The sequence below is a fragment of the Rattus norvegicus genome, chromosome 14, assembly GCF_021556685.1.
Source record: "Rattus norvegicus strain SHRSP/BbbUtx chromosome 14, alternate assembly SHRSP_T2T, whole genome shotgun sequence".
NCBI lineage: Eukaryota > Metazoa > Chordata > Mammalia > Rodentia > Muridae > Rattus > Rattus norvegicus.
The window spans coordinates 108,936,773-108,964,631 of record NC_141547.1 but is presented as its reverse complement, the minus strand read 5'-3'; the positions used below and the strand labels follow the sequence as shown (position 1 = coordinate 108,964,631).

Below are 27,859 nucleotides of genomic sequence, written 5' to 3'. Positions count from 1 at the left end.
ACAGAAGAGTATGTAATGGGATCAGCTTGATGGAAAACAGAAAGGAAGAGCTGGGCAAGTTTAAAACAGTAACTGTTATTACTTTGTCTTGGTTGGTTGGTTGGTTTGTTGGTGAAGATAGGCCTCAAGCTCACAGCAATCCTGCACCTTTATCCTCCCAAGGGCTGCTGTTAGAGGCATTTGAGTTGCCAAGCTCAAAAATTTTGAATCTGACCTATATGTAATATGGATCATTAAGAAAGATAGTGCCAAGTTTCTCTAACTTGTGTTTTTCTTATAGACTCTGACTCTGTGATGTAACCTTCTCATCTACCCATTACAGTTATTCTAATTAATGAGACTGTAATAAAGCTTGTATGTTTCTCCAACTCAGGATGGTGTCACATTTTTATGGAAATGGGGATATTTGTGATATAACTGACAAACCCAGACAGGTGACTGTAAAACTAAAGTAAGTTGAATCCTTCTCTTTTACCTCCTTTTTATTGACAAAAGGTTTTACATAAGATAGAATAACTAAATGATTAAATTGTGTTTTAAACTAAAATAACTAAATAATTATTAAGTTATTAGATCTAAATTAAATTATGCTGGGTCCACTTAACATTTTTATAGATTAATAGGATAACAAAAATACCTGTTTTTTATGATATAGGCAGTACCTTAAAGTACTCTGTATTTTAGGTGTAAAGAATCAGATTCTCCTCATGCTGTTACTGTATATATGCTTGAGCCTCACTCCTGCCAGTATATTCTTGGGGTAAGTAAAATGAAAATGATCAAGAGTTAATTTAGGGGCTAAGTGGCAGACTGTTTTACCTTGAGTGTGGGAGGTCCTAGATTCAATCCCAGTACCACCAATGAAAAGAGATCAATGTTGGATGTATTTGAATTTTTTGTGTTAAATCTATAAAGGTCATTCTTTATTCCTAGTGTGCATAAAGCCCTGGATTTAATTCTTAGCACTACATAAAACCAGCCAGAAGCACCTGTAATCCCAGTGCTTAAGAGGTAGAGGCAGAAGAAGCAGAAGAATAAGTTGTTCAGGGTCAAAGCCAGCCTGGTTTATTTGGATCCTGTCTCAAAGCACAGATCTTAAATGCTGAGTTCGATTATTTAACAATTTTAAATAGCATTGTAAATATCATCCAAAATAAGGTTTGCCACAGCAGAAAGTTCTCTCATGACCCTGATCAAGTAGGTATCCAAAAGATGCCTCTTTCTAGTTTCTCATATGATAAATTAGGTTTGCTTCTTTTGGGATGCCACATGAATGGAGTTCCATTGTGTTTCTCATACATCATAATGTTGAACATATCAATCAGTACTTCGTTCTCTTTGCATTGCCACATCCTATTCTTTTGTGTAAGTATACTCTTCTACAGATGGACATTTAATACAGTTTTCATTCTTTTTGGTTATGATGAATAAGGCCTCTATGTTTTCATTCATTATGGTTACATACCTGTGTGTGGAATCTCTAAGTCATGAGTAAAAATACTTTCTACCAAATGACTCACCAAAATGCTATGTTATTTAATCTCCTACCAGCAGTACAGGGGCGTGCACTTACTCTGTCTCCTCACTAGCTTTATTTTCAGTCTTTCTTGTTAGTCATTTTAGTGGGTTTAGTTTGCAGTCCTCATACAATTAATGATACTGAATACCTTTTCATGTCATTTTGGTATTCATTTATGTTTGTGAAACTTTACATCTAGCCAGGCTTTACTAAACAAAAGGTTATCCTGCTATTTCCTAAAATAGTTAGGAAGACTTTATTCAGTACTGTTTTCATTAGTACCAAGACTTACAGGGAGAACATTTGGTTGAAATACATTGTATACATGTATGAAATTCCAGATGAATGGGTGGGTGGATGGGTGGGTGGGTGGGTGAGTGGATGGATGGATAGATGATAGATAGATAGATAGATAGATAGATAGATAGATAGATAGATAAGACTATTGCAATAGCAGAAACAGGTAAAGCTTAACTCTGAATATAGAGAAGACAGTAGCTCAGAATTAATAGCCACTAGGCCACATGAGACAATTTAGAAAATAGAAAAATCACAAAGAACAGGCATTAATAATCTAGGCTTCTTACTAAAGCAAGCCAGAGTGATCAGATATTGAGTGTGGAGGTTCTCTCTCTTGGTATAAGTGGATTAGTCAGGCCAGAGACATGGCTCAAGGCATAATTGGACAGAGGCTCAAGGAAGCCTGACTACTGGTTAAAGAATAGAGTTTGTACCAGTCTTTTACCCAAGTATTTTTGCTGTTAGTTCTTATCTTCTAATTGATTGCTTGATTCTAGGAGGTCAAAAATACTCTGGATTTAAACCCTTTGTATTGTACACATCCTTTTCATACTCTGGCTTCCTTTTGTTCATTGTCTTTTGATAAAACTATATTCTATTATGTTCAAGGTTTTTTTCTTTTTTTTTCTTTTATGGTTACTGTGTTTTGTGTTTCAAGAACTTTGTGTTGCCTCAGTCATGGACACACCCTCTTAACATTTTCTTTTAAAGACTCTATAAAATGGACTTTGATTTGATTTAAGTGTGCCTTTTCCTGTTTTTAATCCTCTGTGACTTATATATAGATTCTAGGACTTGTGGGTTCATACAAATTTTAGGGAAAAAATTGACATTATCTTCTCAAAGATTTATTTTGCCCTACTCCTTTTTCCCTGTTTCTGAAACTACTTAGACGTACATATGTGAAACTGTCTCAAAAAATCTCAAAAACTTCCTCTTATTTTTACCCCCCTTCCGCCCCATCCCATGTTTAATGGTAAGGCATTTCTGCTAACCTTCGCCATCTTCATTACTTCATTTGCCATGTCCAGTCCATTGATGAGTTCTTCTGTAATACACTTTTTAATATTTCCATTGAATTTTTATTATTTCTTTTCCTCTACTTAAATTCTCTTTGGTCATATGTTCTCTGCTGTTTTCCTTGATATGTGTTTGGTTTTTTCTTTTGTTGTTTTGTTTTTTCACAACTATTATGACAAATGACTCATCCTTTAAGTTAATGTTTAATTTGCCTTATAAGTAGAACTGATAGTTTTGCTATAATGTTTTACTGTTTTAGTGATGTAACTCTGGTTACAAACTCCTCCCGTATTCCTGGTCTTTCTGTCTTGTCTCCTTTGCCATTTTCACCTCTGATGTTCTTATATGGGTGACTGAACTTGTTTTTCAGAAAGCTTTATTATTTATGCTAGGCATCATGAAACTTGTCTATAACCCAGTACTCAGGATTGAAAAAAGAAAAGTTCAAGGCTAGCCAGGGACACATAGCATGACACAGTCTAACAAGGAAAAAGGGAAGGGGGCTGGTGAGAGAGAAAGAGAGAAGAGCCTAATTTATAGGGGAAAATGTTGGGTGGTTTATTCATATCAGGACCTTACATATTTAGCAAATATATTTATTGAAAAGATACTGAGGAAATGTTTACCTTACCAACTTTTTAATGTCATTTTATTCTTCAGGTTGAATCTCCAGTAATCTGTAAAATTCTAGATACAGCTGATGAAAATGGACTTCTTTCTCTCCCCAATTAAAGGATATTAAACTTGAAGGAAAGAAAGATGATTGAAAATCATCACTTCCTCCTGACCACATCTCATTGTAGAGTCTCACCATTGGACCTTGTCTATAGCATTCACAAAAAAGGACTGGCAACCACACTGTGAAATTCATGTGTATATAAGAGATTATGGATAAACTTATAAGGCAGATCCTTGTCTCACTTCATTCATTTTGGTCTTGTATGAACTGATTGTGTTTGGCTTTGCTTGGGTAATGTAATTTCAAAACAAATCTGGTCTAAGCACTTTAGTTCAGCCTATCAAATGTCATAATTCTTGTAGTTTTAAGTATTTTAAATAATATACTTACTGAATAAATTATAGCATATATGACAAGATAATGAGGTAAAGATAAGGAAGAAAGAAGTTGATTGGAGATTGTGTAAATGAGGGGCCACATAAAATTTATAAAATTTTAGTGTCTGAAATCCTTTCAGCAAATTTTTCTGTGGCAGCTGCTGTCTGTCAAACACTAACTAGAAATGGGAACAGAGAAGAGCCTCATAGATAACCCCCTGTGACCAATCAAGAAATTCTTCTTTTCTTTTTATGACAGGTTGCTCCTTTTCTTGAACTTTTATGATTCTTATAATGAGTGAGTTTACTACAGAGTCCATGTCTAATGCAGACAGTTGGTGACTCATTTCTAAATTAGAACAGTTCATTCTAACTGTGCTATCTCTTGTACCTGCCTACTGTATATTATAAATCTTAATTCTGGAAAGCCTTACAGCACAATATTTATTTTTTTAAAGATTTATTTATTTAATATATATAAGAACACTGTAGCTGTCTTCAGACGCACCAGAAGAGGGCATCAGATCTCATTACAGATGGTTGTGAGTCATCATGTAGTTACTGGGATTTGAACTCAAGACCTCTGGAAGCTCTTAACCACTGAGCCATCTCTCCAGCCCTACACAATATTTATTTTAAAGAGAATAAAATGTTAATAAGCAGTCTTTTCATGTAATTAGTGACAGATTATTCAGTTGCTTTATTTTCTCCTTTATCCTTTTTACATACATTTCATACATATGTATCTGAACAAGGACAAAATGTGGCCATAGAGACTGAGCATGTTTGGGGGCTCTTAGTTCAATCTCCGGTAACAAAAATGAAGAGTTGGGTATTGGGGTTCTTGCTTTTGTTCCCAGCACTAAGTAGACAGATTCAGGGGGATCAGAAAGTTCAAAGATAACCTAGTCTATGCAAAGGCTAACCAGTTCTGCATCAGCCAGGGCTATAAGCGAGAGCCTATCTTAAATAGTCAAAATACAAGGTAGCCCAAATACCCCTGAAAACCAATATTTCTGATAAAAGCTGTGTTAAGAAAGGGTTTATGACCAGGTCTAATGGCATATACTTATAATCCCAGCATTTGGGAAGTAGATACTAGAAAAGTCAGAAATTCAAGGTCTACTACATAGTGAGTTTGAAGCCAGCCTGGGCTGCAGGAGACCTTGCCTTAGAAATAAATAAATAAATGCCTTTATAGCTGGGGTGGAGAATTTACTGGTAAAGCATTTGCCTACCGTATGTAAGACCCTAAGTCCATTCAGTCTAAGACAGTGGTTCACAACCTGTGGGTAATGACCCCTTTGGGGATCAAATGACCTTTTCATGAGGGAGGGGTGTCACCTAAGACCATCAGAAAACATGTTCACATTATGATTCATAACAGTAACAAAACTACAGTTATGAAGTAGCAAAACAATTTCATGATTGAGGGTCACCACAACGTGAGAAACTGTATTTAAGCATCACAGCAATAAGGTTGAGAACCACCAGTCTAGGAGGAAAAAGAATTTATGTCTGAAGACTGGAGATGCAGCTCATTGGTAGACTGCTTAGCATACACAAGATCCTGGATTCCATTCCAACACAGCATAAGAAATGAAGAAAAGAAAAAGGTAAATGGATCAACATAGTAGCTTAATCTGAGAACTTGGAAAACAGAGAAGTATTGCCATGAGTTTGAGACCAATCTTATTTGCCATACACAGTGAATTCTAGGCCAGCCTAGAAAGAGTGAATGAAATGAGACACTTTCAAAACAGAAAACAATCTGGGCCTTCCTTTTATCCTAGCACTTGAGAAAGCAGAGGCAGGTAGGTTACTGTGAGATTGAGGCTAGCCTGCTCTACATACTAAGTTCCAGGTAAGGACTAACTTGTTTTTAGATTTTAGTAAGAAATAGTAAGCATAGAAAATGCAGGTCTACACTATAATAACACTAGGTTATTATGAATAAGATTGGGGGTGGGAAATCAATTATTCCTACATAGCATAGAATGCCCTATGTAACCAAAAATATGTGAACTTTTTTATTCTATGCCAACCAAATTCAGCACCTTTGTGTATCCTACAATTGATTTTAGTTCTCATACTTACCTACTTGGACTTAGCATCAGATGGCACAAGTAAAAAGATTCAACCTTACAAGGCTACCCCACATCAGATATCAAGTATACCAGTATCAAGTTCTAATTTTATGTGTGTGTGTGTGTGTGTGTGTGTGTGTGTGTGTGTGTGTGTGTGTGTGTGCCTATTTGCCTATATGTGCACCACATACAGTTACAGGCAAGGTTGGGAGCTACCTAAAGTGGATGGTGGGAACTAAACTCAGCCCTCTGTAAGAAAAGCGAGTGTTCTTAACCACTGAGCCATCTCAAGTCCCTGGATTCTAGTACCTTCAACCAGACAGCTATAAATCAGTCTTCAGACCTACTACTTGGTCTCAAAAGTTTGCTAGAATGGCTCACAGAACTCTGGCAAATACTTAGTTTACCAGTTACAAAGGAGACAAACACTGATAGATGAATGGCCACATTTGGAGACTGTCTAGCATAGATGCTGAAAGTAAGCTATTTTCTAAGCTACTCCTGGTTTTTCAGGCTGTGCCTCCCCCTGGGAGACTCCATTTGATAAGCAGCATTTGAGTAGGAACAAAGACAGAAGGGTGACTGTAATTTGTTGTATGTATGCAAACAACACAATCCATCTGGCACCACCCACAAGGCATCACTGATAAAGTAAAAAAGAATATTGCCATATAATTTCATCAAATTACTATTACACACAAGTATGTGTATTAAAATTGTATCAAGATGCTCCAACATACAACAAAGACACTTGCTCCACTATGTTCATAGCAACCTTATTTATAGTAGCCAGAAGCTAGAAAGAACCCAGATGCCCTTCAACAGAGGAATGGATACAGAAAATGTGGTACATCTACACAATGGAACAATGACTTTATGAAATTCATAGACAAATGGATGGAACTGGAAAATATCATCCTGAGTGAAATAACCCAGTCACAGAAAAACACACATGGTATCATTGATAAGTGGGTATTAGCCCAAATGCTCGAATTACTCAAGATGCACAGACCACATGAAACTCAAGCGGGATGACCAAAATGCAGATGCTTCACTCCTTTAAAAGGGGAACAAGAATACCCTTGGGAGGGGATAGGGAGGCAAAGTTTAGAACAGAGACTGAAGGAACACCCATTCAGAGCCTGCCCCACATGTGGCCCATACACATACAATCACCAAGCTAGATAAGATGGATGAAGCAAAGAAGTGCAGGCTGACAGGAACCAGATGTATATCTCTTCTGAGAGACACAACCAGAATATGGCAAATACAGAGGCAAATGCCAGCAGCAAACCATTGAACTTAGAACAGGACCGCCGTTGAAGGAATCAGAGAAAGGACTGAAAGAGCTGAAGAGGGTTGAGACCCCATATGAACAACAATGCCAAGCAACCAGAGCTTCCAGGGACTAAGCCACTACCCAAAGACTATACATGGACTCACCCTGGGCTCCAAATTCATAGGTAGCAATGAATAGTCTAGTAGGGGCACCAGTGAAAAGGGCAGCCCTTGGTCCTGCCAAGGCTTGAACCCCAGTGAACAGGATTGTTGGTGGGAGGGTGGTAATGGGGGGAGAATGGGGAGGGGAACACCCATATAGAAGGGGAGGGTGAGGGGTTAGGGGATGTTGGCCCGGAAACCGGGAAAGGGAATAACATTTGAAATGTAAACAAGAAATACCCAATTTAATAAAGATGGAAAAAACTTGTATCAAGAAATTCAGCAAGAACTTACTGAATTTGCTAAACTGAGAAAGAGGTATGGCAACCTAATTTGGACCCAATTAGAGGAGGGCACCTTTAATAGCCCTGAGAGTGACAGCCCTATCAGCCTGTTATCAGCATACCTGGAAACTAAAGTACTTGTGAATTAATGTTATCCAATTCTGACATGTAGGAAGATAACCAAATTCATTTGTCTCTGACATGCAATCATGAGAAAGTATGTACTCCAATGGTCTCAAATGAACAGCAAAAAGCCATCCCATCACTTGAAAAATCCCCAAGGTCTTAAGAGCTTTGATCATAAGAATATAAAGACCAAATATATACAGAGGTGGGGGAGAGGCTTAAGAGTCAACCTTGTGTATCCAGTTCATCTCCAACTTCTCTGAGATTGAAGCTAGTCTGGATATGCCCATATTCCTTCTAGATTGTGTTTTCCCACCTACTCCAGGAAGACTCAATTGGTCTCTAAATGTTTAGCTTTTGACTTGATAAGCAACTGAATTATTAAGATGGCAGGATGAGTCAGCAGCATACCTAATGTGTTTTGAGAAGGCTTTCTCCAAGGGCAGTTTCTGTTAAATTCGGTGCCATTCCATACCTACCAAATTGGATTGGTTAGAACAGAGTTTAAGAACCTATTCCAAATGAACTTTAATTCTGTTTTTGGTACCAACTGATTTGATCTGATTTTTGATACCAACTAATTTTCAGTGTTCTAAATATACATACACACCAAATTAATAAATGAAAAGTATTAATACATTCTCCAGTAAGTCACTGGTTAAAAATCACTGACTTGGGAAATTCCCTTCCAGTGATTTAACATATGCTAAACCCTTCAAAATTAGAGTGTCAGAAATTAATAGCTGGCCTTCAGAAGGCTTTGCATGTAAATTTTCTTTGAACATTTTTTTACTTTATCTGCATTCTAGACACCGCTGGGCTTGTAGACTGTCTATTAAAGAGATGCTAAGAACAAACTCTCAAAACTGAATAGAAACCTGTATACTGCCCAGGGACCTCTCCTTTTCAGTCTCTGATACCTATAATACCAGTACAGGAGCAGGAGGATGACGAATTCAATGCCAGTCTTAGCTACATAATGAGATCCTTTCTCAAACCAAACAGAATCATAGCTCCAAACTGAGGTACTAGAAACAGCACACTAGAAGCTGGAGAGAGAGCTCAGCAGCAAAGAGCATTGACTGCTCTATAGAGGACACAGGTTCTATTTCCAGCATCCCCATGATGGCTCACAACTGGGCTCTTGGTCCTGTGAGGGTCTGATGCACCAGTATAGGAGAATGCTAGGGCGATGAGGTGGGAGTAGGTGGGCAAGTGGGGAGCTCCCTCATAGAGGTAGGGGCGAGGAGGTAAGGATTGGGGATTTCCAGGGGGGGGACTGGGAGGCAGGTAACATTTGAAATGTAGATAAAATAACCAGTAAAAAATTAAAAAAAAATAAAATTGAATCTTTCAACTGTGGACTCCAGTGAAATAAAAATAAATTAAATGCTTTCTTTTTGTTTGTTTTTTATTTGTTTTGTTTTGTTGTCTTTGGAGATAAGGTTTTTTTTTTTGGTAGCCTTGGCTATCCTAAAACTCTAGACCAGGCTGACATCAAAGTCAGAAAGATCTACCTTCCTCTGCCTCGGAGGTACTGGGGTTAAAGACATGGGCAACCACCGCCTGGCCTCAAATATCTTCTCACTTTAAGAGGTTGATAAGGGCCAGTAATTGCAGTCTTTGGCCATCATGTCACAAGGCCCACAATCTCCTGAAACTTCATTTCAGGGATCCAGTTCTCTCTTTGGCCTCAGTACTCACCTGTACTCACATATACATACCCATATACTGATATGTACAGACACATAATTGAAAATACAATAAGTCTTCAAGAAAATGTATTTCAGAGAAGAAGCTGACCCCGATAGGGTCCCAGCACTGCTATGAGGAGCCTGAGAGACCCACAGAGGCCTCCAGGGGAGACAAAACTACAGCAGCTGAGGCTACAGAGCAAGCAGTATCTCCAGAACAAATGAAAAAGGTGGGTCTGTTACCAAACAGCCTGAGCTGCTGAGAGAATCAGAGCTAGAGACACAGCAGAGGCCACAGATAGGAGACCATGGCTGAGGCAGAAAAAAGAAAGCATGTCATTGCCAAGGAGGGCCTAGCCCCCAACTCCCAACACCACCAGGCTCATCTTGCCTCATCACCTGCTAGGCCAGTGATGCCTCTGGGCCAGCAGGAGCTGCTGGTGGCAGTGGTGGGATAGGGTATGTGAGCCAAATGAGGGAGGGGGAAATGGACTCCAGCCTGGGCACAGCCCAAGAACTGCAAGCATGATACACGTTGATCATGCATGGGATACCAACAGGAAAGCCAGCACCGAGGGCAGGGTGGTATACAGTAGCCTGGAGCTCAGAAAGATTCTGCCCTCAGACATGTTGCCCAACCCTGGCTCTGAGCAACAATTAGATATCCATCAAAGAAAAGGAAGTTCATTTTCTGGATTAAGGCTTCTCGAAAGATTTATAGAGTCCAGGCTGCCACCAGAGACCATGTTGTCTACGGTCTTTGCTTCCTCCAGAATCCGTGATCCATGCTGCCAGAGGTTGCTATGTCATGGAAGTTACTTTCGCAGTGATATCAATGACTGCACGTTCGTAACTAAAAATGAGAGACATTGAAAGTTTCCGTGACAACCCCCAAATCCTCCCCCCAAAAAGAAAAATAAAACAGTTCAAACAATAAGCTATTGAAGACAGTCCTTTAAAAACTGTGATAAAGATGCTTAAGTGTAGTTCTTCACAGTTGATGGCTTCTGGTGGGGAGGTGGGGAAGGATTGGGTTTTCTTTAAGGTGCTGGCCACTGGGAGTCTGACCGTGTTCTAGCTGAGTATATGGGCAACACAAATTGGACTTGGTGGGTTTTTTTTCCTACTTTCCTTTTACTGGGGAGGAGGGGAAGAGGATGGGAGGGTGGACCTGGAGGAATAAAAGGCAAGTGTGATAGGGTGCATGGTATGAAATTTCCAAATAATTAATACAAATATTATGTTGGAGGAAAAAGAAAATACTTCTCCTCACAGAATTCCCAATTAATTACACAATAATCAAAACATTTATTTTAGTGTACTAATACTGTAATCCATTTGTAAAATTTGGGCCTATTGTATGAAATTCTCATTGTGCCTCAGATCTTCAGTCCTGTAGAGTGCTTTTTTTAAATCAATAAATTGCACTAATAAATGGTGAAAAATAACTAAAGCTAATAATCTATAGCATCCTTATAAATTGAGTATTTGGTGTCCTATCAAAATACTAAGAAAAGCAAAAAACCTTCTCTATGAAAAGGAGACACATTATTTTTAAATCTGTATTACATTCGTGTGTGTGTGTGTGTGTGTGTATGTGTATGTGTATAGTTATGTGTTTGTGCTTTTGAGTGCACATGTGTGAAATATGTATGTATGCTTTAATGGCTATTGACTTTTCTGGAATGACCAACAATCCAGAATTGGAAGTCTCATCTGTAATCTAGATCTTGAGGCTGAAAGAACAAGTTTCTGACCTGGTTCTTGGCATGGAGCTCTTGAGACATAGTAGCTATGAAAAGCTTTGGCCCAGGCAAGGAGTGCATACCTTTAATCCTAGGTGATTAAGGCAAGAAGATTTCTGAGGTTAGCCTGGGAGAAAACAAGTCCCAGATCCAGGCATGGTGGTACACATCTTTAATCTGGGCCACACCTTCTGCTGGAGACCTACATAAGGACAATGGAAGAAAGAAGATTCTCTCCTCTTCATCTGCTTGCATTTACTTGCCCGCACATCTGTTGGAACCTACTTCTACAGAAGACAACTATAAACAACCAGTCTTGTGGGACTGAGCAACTACTAGATTCTTGGACTTTCAGCTGACCATGGTTGTGGAAGTTGGACTACAGACTGTAAGTCATCACAACAAATTCCTTTAGTATATAGAAACATCCCATAAGTTCTGTGACTCTAGAGAGTCCTGACTAATACATATGCCATGGCACATGTGTGGAGGACTCAAAGAAATAGAATCACCATATGTGTTTCAGGAATCAAACTCAGGCCATCAGACTTGGCAACCACTTTTATTTACTGATTCATCTTGGCAGTCAACATACACTATTTAAGGAGCCTTGGAGTCAGCATAGAACACACCAATGCACCAAATTCTCAATACAAAGAGATTTATCCCAGAGGGAACAATTGTGGCAGGAGCTGGATCAGGCAAAGACAACAGCAGTTGTTTCTGCAGGAATGGTTTTTAAGCAGAAGAGGGAAGTTTGTGCTATGGTGTGTTGGTAAGTCCTGATTGGACATGTCAGTCAGATGGCTGAACTTTGATGGTCAGCCTCAGGAATGAGTTAGCCATGAGGGAATGGCCAAATAAGACCTGTGTATCTAGCTTTAGGAATATAATCTAACAGTTCAGCAAGAGAAAAGGAAAGAGAAGTTAAGACCTACCAGTGACATGTCTGCCGTGCTCAGGACTGTTAGAGAGCCCTTTACTATTCTAAAGGACTTTTAAATATAACTCACATTTCAGATTACAGAGGCTTTCTCCAGAAACCTCCCAGAAGACAAAGAACAAATAATTTTATTAATCCGGAAAAAACCCACAGCAGTCAAGATTTTCCTCAGTCTGGAGAGGAAAGACTCATTGAGGCACTTCTGCCATGTACTATGCTACAAAACTCTAGGAACAAGGCCAGGCACAGGGACATCAGGAAGCAGAAACAGGTCAATCAGGGCCTCAAGTAGGCAGGGGCATTGGAGAGATAGCTCAGCAGTTAATATTATGAGGTATTCCCTAGAGAAGAATGTAAATGAGGGCTTTTCCACCCACACCCCAGTCCCCAAATAACAACTTGGAGGCTTATTTTCTAATGGATAAAAACGCCTAGGTTGTAAGCTAGACTGGTTCCCTGACTAACTCTCGACTTACTATCTTGTTTATTTTAACTTGAGTTCAGCTGCTTGGCTATTTTCTTCTCATCTTCATATGTGAGACCTCCTCAGAGTCTGGATGGTGAATCTTCCGCCTCTGACTACCTTCCAAAGTTCTAATCTCTCTACCAGAACTCCCACCTACTTCTTTCTGTCTCTTGCTAATGGGCCATTAGATTTTTATTGGCAGGCGATGAACAAGAGATTATCTCTACCCGCTAGGACATGGGTTTAAGCCAATAGAAAGTATTATCCAACTGGCCACTCTACTAGGTGTTTGGGATCTCATTGTAGCCCTGAGCCTTCTCAGTGTGAAATTTTAAGCACAAAAACCATGTCCTGGATTGGCATTCTTCGGTTAACAAGAACAGTTAGTCAGAAGTAGAAGTGCTGAATTCAGAAAGCAAGGTTAAAGACTTTCCCATAAATTTAGTCTTTGATGGATTGGGCCTTTGTTTAGTTTTGGCAGTTGGTGCTGTCTACATGGTGATGTTTTCCTAAACAGAAGGATGTTGGCTCTGAAAACAAAATGGTTGTTATTAGGTAAACAAGCCTCTGTTCACGAGAAAAGCAGATCTTAGAAACCACTCTTAATTTCCCAGGAACTCCCTTAACCTTCCCTCATAGGTAAAATACCCCAAGCAAGGGTACTAGTCTATCTAGAGAACTTGTATTAACTCAGAACCCCACTCTGCTGGGAATCATATAAAAATTCTTGCTTTTACATCATTTTGGTCCTTTCTGCACACTCCTCCATGGACTTGGCAGTTTAATTCCCAGCAAATATTTCTGACCACCAAGTAGTTTCTCTGTACCATCACTCATACCAAACTGACACTTCCAGCGGTGTGTTTTAAAAGTATTTTGGTTTATAACATTCTTTGTTCTGTCACCATAAAAATTCTGTGATGCTGTCACTATACTAAAACATGAAATTTGGCCTAGCTCAATTGAGTGTTCCTAACCCATTGTCTCTTATATGTGATATTAGAGTACACTATCCCTATTCCCTTTAAGATGAGAGCTTTATTTATTTTTTTTTTTTTTGGTTCTTTTTTTTTTTTTCGGAGCTGGGGACCGAACCCAGGGCCTTGCGCTTGCTAGGCAAGCGCTCTACCACTGAGCTAAATTCCCAGCCCCGAGAGCTTTATTTTTGTGTGGGCAATTCTTTATTAAAATCTTTAATTCAGAAGTTGATAAGATGTCCAGTACCGGTAAGCACCTACAACTCTTAGAAAGGACCTGGGTCTGGACCCCAGCACCCACATCAGGCAACTCACAACACTTTAACTCCAGTTCCAGATGTTCTGACATCCTCTTCTGGCCTCCACAGGCACCTACACACATGTGGTCCACTCACATACCACAAGAGTGACAAAATAAATAAAATGTTTTAAAGTTTAGAATCAATTCTATTCTGGGAAATGCCCTTATGTCCACACTCTAGGCTCATGTTCACAGCATGGCAAGGCTCACCTAGTAATTACCCAAGAATTCTCAGGAAAATTTTGAGTTTATCAATAAATGCTTGGTTCTGAGATGTTCATAACAGCTTTATAGTAAATAATGGAGGGACAATCTAAATGTTACTTCAGAAAACACTTAAGCACATGGTATGTGTATACTGATATATGACATATATTTTACATTTTAATTTAATAAAAAATGCAGTGGAATTTCTGGCTTGCTTAATGACATCAAACCTTCAGTTCTTTGACAAACCTTTGGTGACCATTTGTGAATATTGTTGTTAGGATTCACAAACAAGTTTTTATCTTTTCCTATGTTCTCTTTTGAGAAATATAGAATATATCTTACTTTTGTTTTTCTTCAGACCCTGAATAACAATTATACTCAATACATGTTTGCAGATTAAACAAACCTTTATCCTCCATGCCGCATAAAAATTTTCCCTTCCAGATCCAATCTTTCTACCACTCTTTATTTTTCACAGTATTTGGTGCTTTAAGGGAAACCGTATTTTCCAAGTTAAATGTGGTGGCACATACTTGTAACTAACAGGATAGATGCAGGAAGATCATGAGTGTGACACAAATTTGGGCTATATAACAAGCCCCTCTGACCACCCCCTTTCTCTCTCTCTCTCTCTCTCTCTCTCTCTCTCTCTCTCTCTCTCTCTCTCTCTCTCTCTCACACACACACACACACACACACACACACACACACAAACTGGAGAGGGGTCTTCAGTTTGACAGTGGTTAAAATCTTTTTAAATATTTGTTTATGTATTTTATGTATTGGGTGTTTCATGCACCTACATCTGCACACCAGAGGGACTTGGATCCATTGGACTACAGTTATAGATGGTTGTGAGCCACCATCTGGAAGCTGGGCATTGAACTCAGGCTCTCTAAAAGAGCAGCCGGTACTTTTAACTGCTGAGCCATCCCACCAGACCAGGAGAATTTAATCAATTTGTTCTGACTATATAAAAATTAAGTTTTGGTTCCACTAGTTCCCCATTGTTTGGTACACCATTTTTCTATTCATGTTGCTTCTCCCTAACAAGTCTACAGAGTACATATGTCTCCTTCCTCTCTTTTATTTCTCCCAAACCAAAAACTGAAAACACTCCAATTCCAAGAGTCCCTGCATGACTTCCTTTCTTGCTCCTCCTTGAAGAGCACAGCCCTCTTTCCTCAGTCATGTTAATAAGATTAGGTTTTGCAGTTGTTACCGTGTATATCATCTTAAAGGCAAAAGATCAGACAAAAGAGGTTGTCATGCAACCAATGACCCTTGTCCATTCCCTGAATCCACGTACACATAGAAGACCGGAATGAAGTGCACAGAGTTGTTTTCTGACATCCACATGTGCACTGAGACATATGCGCACATGCAGATGTGCACATGCACATACATACATACATACATACATACCCCCTTTCACACAAACTGTTAATAAAAATAAAAGTTAAAAGAACTGGATCAAGTTATCACCAGTCCTTGCTAGCATGAGACACTGTGAGCATTTATTTCCATGTGGGATGAACTTGCCCTTGTACCTCAGGCCCTGAAGACAGACATAAAGCACTCTCTGTGAATTGATTAACTTTATGAGGCCCAACTGGCATCTGAACAAGCTACACTCTGCAGAGCAATGCACTGGGCTCGGCATGAAAACTCAGAGTCCTAGTTTGAAAATGAGTTGAACGATTCCTCCACACATTAACATACAGTGGGCTCTGAAGAACTAGGAAACTGTCCAAAGGATAAAGGCAAGCCTTAATTTGTATGGAGTGTTGAGAAACAAAGGCCTCCTCAGAGGAACATATCTATGAAGAACAAAGATCTGCTTCCCGGTGAGGAAATATTGACTAATTTGTCTATGAGTAATAAAGTAATAGTTCTGCCTTGATAAAACCTAATTTCAGGCCAAGGCATGGTGGCATATGCATTTGATCCCAGCACTCGGGTGGCAGAGACAGGTGGATCTCTGTGAGTTTGGGACCAGCCTGGTTTACATAGTGAGTTCCAGGGCTGCTAGGGCTACATTATAGAGAGGCCCTGCCTCAAAACAAATAAAACAAAACAAAAAACAAAACAACCAAACAAAAATCCTAATCTCAAACACAAATAGATCAACTGTTAGTTATTTCTTATGGTAAATCTCCCCAGTTTTTTACTTCACTCAATTGCCATAGAATTTATTGGAATTGTTATCTCTTTATTTGCTCTCTTTTCAAAAGCTATTCTTTTCCTTCTTTTTCTAATTCCTTTTTAAAGATTTATTACTTCATTTTATGTATATGAAGTTTTGGCTGCCTTTATGAACATGCATCACCTGCATGCTTGGTGCCTGTGGAAGTCAGGAGGAATAGAAACCCTTAAAACTGAAGCTATGAGCCACCAGGTGGATGCTAGGAACTGAACCCAGGACCTCTGGCACAGCAACGGCAACAAGTGTTTTTAGCAGCCACTTTCCTCTTCTTCTTTAACTTTTTTGTGGTCAATGATTTCAGGTAGCATAAACCAAAGAATTTCAATGACCACAAATGAAGATTGAACAGAAACTTCTGGGTAGCCCCCAAGGAAAGACATTCCCAGATCTTATCCTTTAAGTGAAAACCAGCAGGGACAGTGCTAGCAGAAGTCAGGCAGGGGAAAAGGGACACAAGGGCAACTTGCAGCCATGTATACCTTTTTGTTATTATTACATTTGTTTATTTGTTTGTTTGGCACCTGCAGTGTCAAAGCACAACCAGCAAGAACTCTGGTTCTCAGGTTTGGCAGCAAATGCCTTTTCCAGCCAATTTGTATGTCAGTCAGACAGCCTAAGACAGCATAGAAAGACAGGGACGTCTTAGGGTCATGACAAGGAAAGGCACTCTCTTCCAGGAGTCTGACTTAATCCTCTTGGCAGCAGAGAAGTGGGAATTAAAGCACAAGGAACAACTGTGTTACTAAGTATTATCTAGAAATGGGTATGTATATTACACAAAGAGATTTTACTAGACTGGTCACATGATAGAGGCTGAATAGTCAACAAGACTGTCTTTACATTAGAGAGGTTGAGGATCCAATAGCTACTCAGTCCATGAGAATGAATGTATCACCATCCCAATCCAGCGCTGATCCTGGAGGATCCTGAAACACTATTAAAAGCTGTGTTTCAACATCTGCAGAGAATGACAGCAATAGTGGCATTGGCAACTCACAAACAGGACAGATGAACCTCCAGTAATGTACAAAGGCAAAAAGGCAGAAAGCAAAATTCCTTCCCACCTTCTTGTATCTGCACTCGCCTTGAAGGCATCACTGGTACTTAGGGTGTATATTTCCACTTCAGTTAATACAACCAAGAAAACCTCTCACAGGTATTTCCAAACTTGCCTCCTAAGTTGATTCCAGATCCAGTCAAGGAGACAACTAAAATTATCAAAAGTCCTCCTGCCTTTTCCAACTTGATACCCAATTATATTTCCTAATGTCATGCTTAATTTCCAAATGAAAATAATCCTACCTAACATGATGTAACTATCCCATATCTGTTCATCTACCCCAACCTTATATAGAATAGGAGGCAATCCCTGGAATAATGCTTAGGCTTTTAATGTCTCATAACTTAAATATGGGCATAGAAATTTGGAGTTGTTGGGGTTCAACTACCACCACACAAACCACTCAGACACCAGTCTCTGACCTGGTCTGCGGGGATTCAGCGGAGACATGGGAGGGAGTGAAATAATGGGGGACAGGAGGCGCAAAGAAGGAGAGCAAGTCTGTGTTCTGATCAAGCTCTCAAACTTTAATTAAAAAACAGCGGCTTATAAAGACAAGCAGGTGAGAAGGTCAACCAGGACCCAGGACATACATCACTGCCATCACCCTCCTTATAGCCCTAAACGGTAAATTGCAGGTATAGACTGATAAGAACAGAAGGCTGGAGACAGAAGCTGTAAAAGTGATAAGAATGGGGCTGGAGAGATGGCTCAGCGGTTAAGAGCACTGACTGCTCTTCCAGAGGTCCTGAGTTCAAATCCCAGCAACCACATGGTGGCTCACAACCATCTGTAAAGAGATCCGATGCCCTCTTCTGGTGTGTCTGAAGACAGCTACAGTGTACTTATATATAATAAATGAATAAATATTTTTAAAAAAAAAGTGATAAGAATGGACAACTGGCTAGGTGTCCCAGAGGGTGTAAGTGGGCTTGACATTCCTGAAAGATTCCTGAGACAGAGGGTGTGTGAGTGGCTTGGCTCCCAGCAGATCTCAGTTAAACAGGGCTGATTTATTGAACACATAAACCAAGACTGATCGATCAAGGCCAGTAGCTCAGACTCAGAAGCTGAAAGCTATGACCATAAACACTGTCCAGGGTCAATTCATGTAGGGGGAAAATCCTAATATGCATATACGCAGATAGAGGGGATGTGGCAGAGTGGTTGGCATTTTCAGTTTCATTAAGTTTAGATATAACAGTTCAAGCTGACCTCTATCTTGCTTACTCCTGAATAAAAGCTATGACTGGGGAATTTCCAACAACAACAACGACAACAACTACAATAAGCATAACAGTTATGTGATCAACTTAACCCTGCTCTGAATCAAATAATTTTTCTGTCAATTAGTTTGGATCAAAGTGGCTACAGCTATGCTAGGCCGGCAGGCCTGAACACAGTACTTAACTACAGATGCTATCTTTAGTCATGCTAGATTACATGATAAGAAATCAAAGGGAGGGCTGGAGAGATGGCTCAGTGGTTAAGAGCACTGACTGCTCTCCAGAGGTCCTGAGTTCAATTCCCAGCAACCACATGGTGGCTCACAACCATCTGTAATGAGATCTGATGCCCTCTTCTGGTGCGTCTGAAGACAGCTACAGTTACTTATATGTATAAAATAAATAAACCTTTAAAAAAATGTTTAAAAAAAAAAAGAAATCAAAGGGAAAAATCTGCTTGTGTTGTATAGTTGAACAATCTTAACAAATTAGAACAAAAGTACATATAGCATTACATTGTAAGTAGTCACATGCCTTCCTGCATGTCAGCCTTGAGAAGATATAAAAACCTTTGAGAAGAAAATTAATAAATCCCTTAAAGAAATACAGAAAAATACAAACAGGTAAAGGAAATGAATAAAACTGTTCAAGACATGAAAATGAAAATGGAGATAGAAGCAATAAAGAAAGCACAAATGGAGGGAATTCTGGATATGAAAAATTTAGGTAAGAGCAGAGAAACTACAGACTGAAGCAACAACAACAGATTACAAGAGATGGAAGAAAGAATTTTAGGTATATAAGATACCATAGGAAAAAAATGACACATCAGTTAAAGAAAATGTTAAATATAAAATGTTACTGACGTAAAACATCAAAAACAAACAAAAAAAACAAAAAAAAAACCAACAACAACAACAACAAAAAAAACCCAGGACACTATGTAAAGACCAAACGACAGAATAGTGGAATCAAAAAACAAGAAGACTCCCAGCTCAAAGGCCCAGAAAATATTTTCAACAAAATATAGAAGAAAATTTCCCTAGAAAGAAATGCCTATAAACATACAAGAATCTTACAGAACACCAAATAGATTGGATCAGAAAAGAAAATTTCCAACACATAACAATCAAAACACTAAATTTACAGAACAAAAAAGAATATTAAAAGCTGCAAAGGAAAAAAAGCCAAGTATCATTTATAGGCAGACCTATTGGAACTACACCAAACTTTTAAACAGACTCTAAATGCCAGAGTGCCAGGGAAGATGACTTGCAGACTCTAAGAGACAACAAATGTCAGACCATACTACTATACCTAGCAAAACTTTTAATCATCATAGATGGAAAAAAAGACATTCCATGAAAAAAACAAATTTAAACAATATATATCCACAAATCTAACCCTATAGGAGATGCTAGGAAAAAAACTCCAACCCGAAGAGACTAACTACATCCAAGAAAACTCAGGAAATAAATAATTTCAAATCAGTAAAACCAAAAGAAGACACACACACACACACACACACACACACACACACACACACACACACACACAGCCACCACCAATATCAAAATAACAGGAATTAACCACCATTGGTCATTAATATCTTTCAATATCAATGGCCATATTGTAAATATTTATCAGAGATACAAATTCCCCTCTAGCCTGACCCAAGACATGAGCTTTCTCTGCTCCAGCATGAGATTCCTGGAAGAATTCCACTTCCTTGGGATCTATTATTTCAATACTCTGTTTTAGTTAGGGTTTCTATTGCTGTGATGAAACACCATAACAAAAGCCACTTGGGGAGGAAAAATGTATGTGGCTTATACTTCAATATCATTGTTTATCATTGAAGATAATCAGGTCAGGAACTCACATAGAGCAGGAACTTAGAAGCAGGAGTTGATACAGAGGCCATGGAGGGTGTTGCTTAGTGGCTTGCTTCACATGGCTTGTTCAGCTTGCTTTCTTATAGAACCCACAACCACCAAACTAGGGTTAACACCACCCACAATAGGTTGGTCCTCTCCCATCAATCACTAATTAAGAAAATGCCAGGGCTGGAGAGATGCCTCAGTGGTTAAGAGCACCGACTGCTCTTCTAGAGGTCCTGAGTTCAAACCCCAGCAACCACATGGTGACTCACAACCATCTGTAATGGGATCCGGTGCCCTCTTCTGGTGTGTCTGAAGACAGCTACAGTGTAGTCATATACATGAAATAAATAAATCATTAAAAAAGAAAAAAGAAAAAGAAAATGCCCTACTTGCCTGCCTGCAGCCTGATAACATGTAGGAGTTTACTTTTTTTTAAACTTTATTTTTCTTGGATACTTTATGTATTTACATTTCAAATGTTATCCCATCCCCACTCTTCATAGGACCTCCCCCTACCCCTGCTTCTATGAGGATGTTGCCATTTCTACCAACCCACTCCAACCTCAACACCCTGGCATCACCCTACATAGGGGAAATGAGCCTGCAAATGACCAAAGGCTTCTCCTATTAGTGCTGGACAATGTCATCTTCTGCTACATATGTGGCTGGAGTCATGTGTGCCTACATGTGTACTCATTGATTGGTGTTTAGCCACTGGGACCTTGGTGGGAGTCCTGCCTGGCTACAGGAGTTAGCCATGTCAGTCTTCATGTCCCATGATGCAATTAGGTCAGACTTGGTTGTAAGGATGGGTACCTCATTATGGTACTAGAACTCTTACAAGAAGAGTTACAAGGAGACAGCCTGCAGAGGTGAGCAGCATTTGTGGTACCCTGAGTACAATTGTATATAGCTCTGATCTTGCCCCCTGAGTCTGGAGGAGCCCTGCAGGACCCCAAGAGCATCTTCCCCATGAAAACCTTTGAGGGCTCCAAACTAACCACCTTGGAATCCTGCCTAATCACCTATCCTAGTTGGATCTGCCTACCATTCCAGCTTGGTCTGACTGGGACACAGTCTTCAGAGTATGGTCTGCCTGAAGCACATCCAACAGAGAAGGGTAGCCTGACCTTAACTGCCCATTGTTAGCCCCACACTTTTGAAAAGTTCTGCTCCCATCAGGATCTCCAGCCAACACCAAGGAAAACCAAATGCCTAAAGAACAATGTAAGAATACAGTCAACCAGACCTAGGACAATATGGCACCACCAGAGCCCAGCTAACCTGCTATAACAAACACTAGATATCCTAATGACACTGCAGCACAAGAAGAGGATCTTAAAGTCACTCTTTTAAAATAGAAGCCTTTAAAGAGGACATGAATAAATCCCTTAAGACAAAGCAGGAAAATATATTCAAACAGGTAGAGGCATTACAAGAGGAAGCAAATAAACATGAAGAAATACAGGAAAATACAATCAAACAGGTGAAAGATATGAATAAAACTGTCCAAGATCTGAAAAAGGAAATAGAAGCAAAACAAGCAGTCCTGGAGATGGAAAACCAAGGAAAGAGAGCAGGAACTACAGATGTAACCACCACCAAAAAATACAGGAGACAGAAGAGAGAATCTTGGATGTAGAAGATACAATAGAAGAAATCAATATATCAGTAAAAGGAAATGGGGAGGAGGTGGGGGAAGGAGGAGAAGGAGAAGGATTGCCAGCTCAAAGCCCCAGAAAACATGTTCAAAAAAATCATAGAAGAAAATTTCCCTAACCTAAAGAAAGAGATGCCTATAAAGATACAAGAAGTTTACAGAACACCAAACAAGAAAAACACTGAACATACAGAACAAAGAAAGAATTCTAAAAACAGCAAGGGGGAAAGTCTAAGTAACGTATAAAGGCAGAACTATCAAAATTACACCTGATTTCTTATCTGAGAATCTAGAAACTAGAAGAGCATGGTCAGAGATCTTCCAGGCCCTAAGAGACCACAGAGGTCAGCCCAAACTACTATATCCACCAAATTTTTCAATCACCATAGATGGAGAAACTAAAATATTCTGACAAAATCAAATTCAAACAATACCTCTCCACTAACCCAGTTCTACTAGAAGGAACACTCTAACCCAGTGAGACTAACTATACTCACTGATAAGTGGTATTAGCCCCAATCTTGGAATACCTAGGAAAAATTCACAGATCATATGAAGCCCAAAAAAAAGGAAGGCCTGTGTGTAGATGCTTCATTCCTTCAGAAGGGAGAACAAAATACTCACGGGAGGAAATACAGGGAGAAAAAGTGGAACAGGGGCTGAAGAAAAGGTTATCCAGAGACTGTCCCACCTGGGGACCCATCCCATATGCAGTCACTCAGTGCAGTCACAATTGCTGATGCCAAGAAGTGCTTGCTGACAGGAGCCAGATATGTGTGTCTCCTGAGAGGCTATGCCAGAGCCCTATTGATACAGATGAGGATGCTTGAAGCTAATCATTGAACTGAACAAGGGGACCCCAATGGAGGAGTTAGAGAAAAGACTGAAGGAGCTGAGGGAGTTTGCGACACCATAGGAAGAACAACAATATCAACCAACCAGACCCCACCAAGGTCCCAGTGGCTAAACACCAACCAATGAGTACACATGTAGGCACACATGACTCCAGTCACATATGTAGCAGAGGATAACATTGTCTAGCACCAATAGGAGGAGAAGCCTTTGGCCCTTTGAAGGCTCATTTCCCCAATGTACGGTAGTGCCAGGACGTTGCTGTTTGACTGGGTGTGTGGAAGTGGGAGCATCCTCAGAGAAGAAAGGGGAGAGGGTACAGGAAAGGGGGAAGGAGGGATGGCATTTGGGGTGTAAATACATAAAATATCTAAGAAAAATAAAATAAAAAATAATGGACTACAGACCTAAACAAAGAATTCTTAACTGAGGAATGTAGAATGTCGGAGAAATACCTAAAGAAATGTTCAACATCTTTAGTCATCAGGGAAATGTAAATCAAAACCACCTTGAGATTCTACCTCACACCAGTCAATATGACTAAGATCAAAAGATCAGGTGACAGCAGATGCCAGTGAAGATTGGAGAAGGAGGAACACTCCTCCATTGTTGGTGGAATTGCAAGCTGGTACAACCACTCTGGAAATCAGTGTGGTGGTTCCTTAGAAACTTAGACATAGGGCTACCTTAGGACCAGCTATGCCACTCCTGGGCATTCACCCAAAAGATGCTCTAACATATAATAACATATAGCACATGCTCCACTGTGTTCATAGCAGCCTTATTTATAATAGCCAGAAGCTGGAAAGAACCCAGATGCCTTCTATGGAGGAATGGACACAGAAAATGTGGTACATTTACACCATGGAATATTACTCAGCTATCAAAAACAATGACTTCATGAAATTCTTAAGCAAATGTATGAAACTAGATAATATAATCCTGAGTGAGATAACTCAATCACAAACATACACACATAGTATGCACTCTCTGATAACTGGATATTAGCCCAAAAGCTCAGCACACCCAAGGTACAATTCACAGACCACATGAAACTCAAGAAGAAGGAAGAGTGGATGCTTCAGTCCTTCTTAGAAGGGGGAACAAAAATACTCACAGGAGCAGAGACTGAAAGAAAGGCCATCCAGAGACTAGCCCACCTGGGGATCCATCCCATATACAGTCACCAAACCCAGACAATATGGATGCCAAGAACTACATGGTGACAAGAGTCTGATATATATATTTATATATCTGTCTCCTAAGAGGCTCTGCTAGAGCCTGACAAATATGGAGGCAGATGCTCACAGCCAACCATTGAACTGAAAACAATGGAGGAGTTAGAGAAAGAACTGAAGGAGCTGAAGGGGTTTGCATCCCCATAAGACGACCAACAGTATCAACCAACCAGACCTCTCCAGAGTTCCCAGGGACTAAACCACCATCCCAAGAATACACAGGGATGGACCTATGACTCCGGCAGCATATGTAGCAGAGGATGACCTTGTCGGGTATCAGTAGGAGGCCTTTGGTCCTGTCAAGACTTGATGCCCCAGTGTAGGGGAATGTCAGGGCAGAGACCTGGGATTGAGTGGATGGGTGGGTAGCACCCTTATAGAAGCAGAGGGAGGGGAGATGGGATAGTGGGTTTTTGGAGGGGAACCCGGGAAAAGGGATAACATTTGAAATATAAATAAAAATATACAATAAAAGAAAAAAAGAAATTGGAGAGATCTCATATTAATGAATTAAAAGTACATCTGAAAGCTCTAGGGAAAAAAGAAACAAACACACCCAGGAGAAGTAGATGTCAGGAAATAATCAAACTCAGGGCTGAAATTAATTAGAACCAAAGAGAACCTAATCCTGACACTATTAATGATACTCTGTTAAGCTTGCAGATAGGAGCCTAGCATCACTGTTCTCTGAGAGGCTCCACCTAGCTGCTGACTCAGGCAGATGCAGAAACTCAATGCTGAAGAGATGGCGCTTGAGGACTCTTATGGAAGAATAGGAGGAATGATCACAGCCCCAAAGAGGATAGAAACTCCACAGGAAGACAGAGTAAACTAACCTGGACCCTTGGGCAGAGCCCAAGAGCCCACAGAGACTGAGCCACCAACCAAAGAACATACATGGCCTCCCTACACATGTAACAGATGTGCAGCTTGGTCTTATTGTGGGTCTGGAACAAATGGAGCAGAGACTATTCCAAAGGCTTTGCCTGTATGTGAGATATGTTCTTCTAACTACAGTGCCTTGTCTGGCCTCAGTGGCAGAGGCTGCACCTACCCTCACAGAGAACTGAAGTGCCAGGGTAAAGGAATACTCAGTGGGGTAAGAATTGTGGGAGGTGGTGACCAGGAGGAGGGCAGTAAGCAGGACCTAGTGAATAAGTAAGTAAGTAAGTAAGTAAGTAAGTAAGTAAATAAATAAATAAATAAATAAATAAATAAATAAGAAACAAAGAGAACAACAAAGAATTAATGAAACCAAGAGCTGGCTCTTTGAGAAAATCAACAGCATAGACAAATGAACTAGAAGGCAGAGAGACAGTACTGGAATTAATAAAAACAGAAATGAAAAGAGGAAACATAACAGGACACTGAGGAAATCCAAAAACTCATCATGTCTTACTTCAAAAGTCCCTACTCCACAAAATTGGAAAATCTAAATAAAATAGATGATTTTCTAGACAGATACATATTACCAAAGCTAAATCAAGATCAGGTAAACTATCTGAATAGTCCTATAAACCCTAAAGAAATAGAAGCAGTCATTAAAAGTCTCCTGACCAAGAAAAGCTGGGGGCTAGAAGGTTTTACTGCAGAATTCTGCCAGACATTCAAATAAGAGCTAATACTCCTCAAACTATTCCACAAAATAGAAACAGAAGGAGGACTGCCAAACTCATTCTATGAGGCTGCAGTCACGCTGGTACCTAAACCACACAAAGCCTCAACATGGAAAGAGAATTTCAAACCAATTTCCTTTATGAATGATGATGCAAAAATATTCAATAAAATGTTTATAAATTGAATCCAAGGATATATCAAAGACATCATCCACCATGATCTAGTAGGCCTCACCCCAGGGTTGCAGGGATGGTTGAATATACAAAAATCCATCAATAAAATCCACCATATAAACAAACTGAAAGAAAAAATAAAAACCACATGACCATATCATAAGATGCCAAAACAGTGTTTTACACAATCCAATGTTAAAAGTTCATGTTAAAAGTCTTTTTTTTTTTTTTTTGGTTCTTTTTTTCGGAGCTGGGGACCGAACCCAGGGCCTTGCGCTTCCTAGGCAAGCGCTCTACCAACTGAGCTAAATCCCCAACCCCTCATGTTAAAAGTCTTAGAGAGAAGGGATACGAGGGGCACACCTAAACACAACAAAGGCCATAAACAGCAAGCCAACAGGCAATACCAAATTAAATGGAGAGAAGGCTGCCCACTCTCCTCAAATCTCTTCAATGCAATAGTTGAAGTTCTAACTAGAAAAATAAAACAACAAAAGGCTATCAAAAGGACACAAATTGGAAAGGAAGAAGTCAAAGTATAGCTATTCACAAATGATATGATAGTGTACATAAGTGACCCTAAAAATTCGACCTGAGAATCCTACAGCTGATGCACACCTTCAGTGAAGTGGTTGGATACAAAATTAACTCAAAGAAATCAGTAGCCGTCCTATACATAAGCAAAAAACAGATTGAGAAAGAAGTTGTGGGGACAGTACCATTCACAATAGTCACAAATAACATAAAAAACCTTGGTGTAATGCTAACCAAGAAAGTGAAAGACCTGTATGACAAGAACTTCAATTCTCTGAAGAAAGAAATTGAGGAAAATATCAGAAGGTAGAAAGATTTCATTTGCTCATGGATCAGTAGGAATGACAGTGAAAATGACCATTTTACCAAAAGTAATCTACAGATTCAATGCAATTCCCATCAAAACTACAACACAATTCTTCAGAGATCTTAAAAGAACAATTCTCAACTTCATGTGGAAAAACAAAAAACCCAAGATAGCTAAAGCAATTCTGAACAATAAAAGAACTTCTGGAGGTATCACCATCCCTGACTTCCAGCTGTACTGCAGAGCAATGGTACATGGCATGGTATTGGTACAGAAACAGGTAGATTGGTGGAATCAAATCGAGGACCCGGAAACTAAAGCACACAGCTACAGACACTTGATTTTTCACAAAGAAGCCAAAACCATGCAGTGCAAAATGGAGAGCGTATTCAACAAATGTTGCTGTACTAACTAGATATCTGCATGTAGAAGAATGTAAATAGGTCCATATTTATCACTCTGCCCCAAACTCAAGTCCAAATGGATCAATGACCTCAACATAAAACCAGACACACTTAATCTAATAGAACTGAAAGCGGGGAATAGCCTTGAACTCATCAGTATAGGAGACAACTTCCTGAACAGAACACCAATGGCCCAGGCACTGTGATCAAGAATTAATAAACAGAACTTCATAAAAAGCTTCTGTAAGTCAAAGGATGCCATCATCAAAACAAAAATCACAGCTTAGAGATTGGGAAAAGACTTCCATTAACCCTATATCTGACAGAGGGCTAATATCCAAAATATATACATAATTCAAGAAGCTAGACACTGACAATCCAAATACCCCAACTAAAAAATGGGGTACAGAGCTAAACAGAGAATTCCCAACAGAGGAATATTGAATAGCCTAGAAGGACTTGAAGAAATGTTCAACATCCTTAGTTATCAGGGAAATGCAAATCAAACCGACCTTGAGACCTTATACCCAT

General features: G+C 39.6%; 1 protein-coding gene across 2 annotated transcripts in view; it reads left to right on the top strand.

Annotated features, from left to right (window-relative positions):
• The window catches only part of Erlec1 (endoplasmic reticulum lectin 1), a 37,753-nt gene extending 33,824 nt beyond the window's left edge, over positions 1 to 3,929 (top strand). The window contains exons 12-14 of one of the 2 annotated variants that reach the window (XR_015636551.1): positions 281 to 451; positions 685 to 760; positions 3,500 to 3,748. Coding sequence is in view for 1 of the 2 variants with exons in the window: in NM_001106023.1 (NP_001099493.2) it covers positions 374 to 451; positions 685 to 760; positions 3,500 to 3,571 (226 nt within the window). In the remaining variant the exon portion in view is untranslated. Of the gene's footprint in view, positions 1 to 280; positions 452 to 684; positions 761 to 3,499 lie in introns of both variants that reach the window. The other variant, NM_001106023.1, reaches the window with a different exon arrangement.
• Positions 3,930 to 27,859: the final 23,930 nt, after the last annotated feature.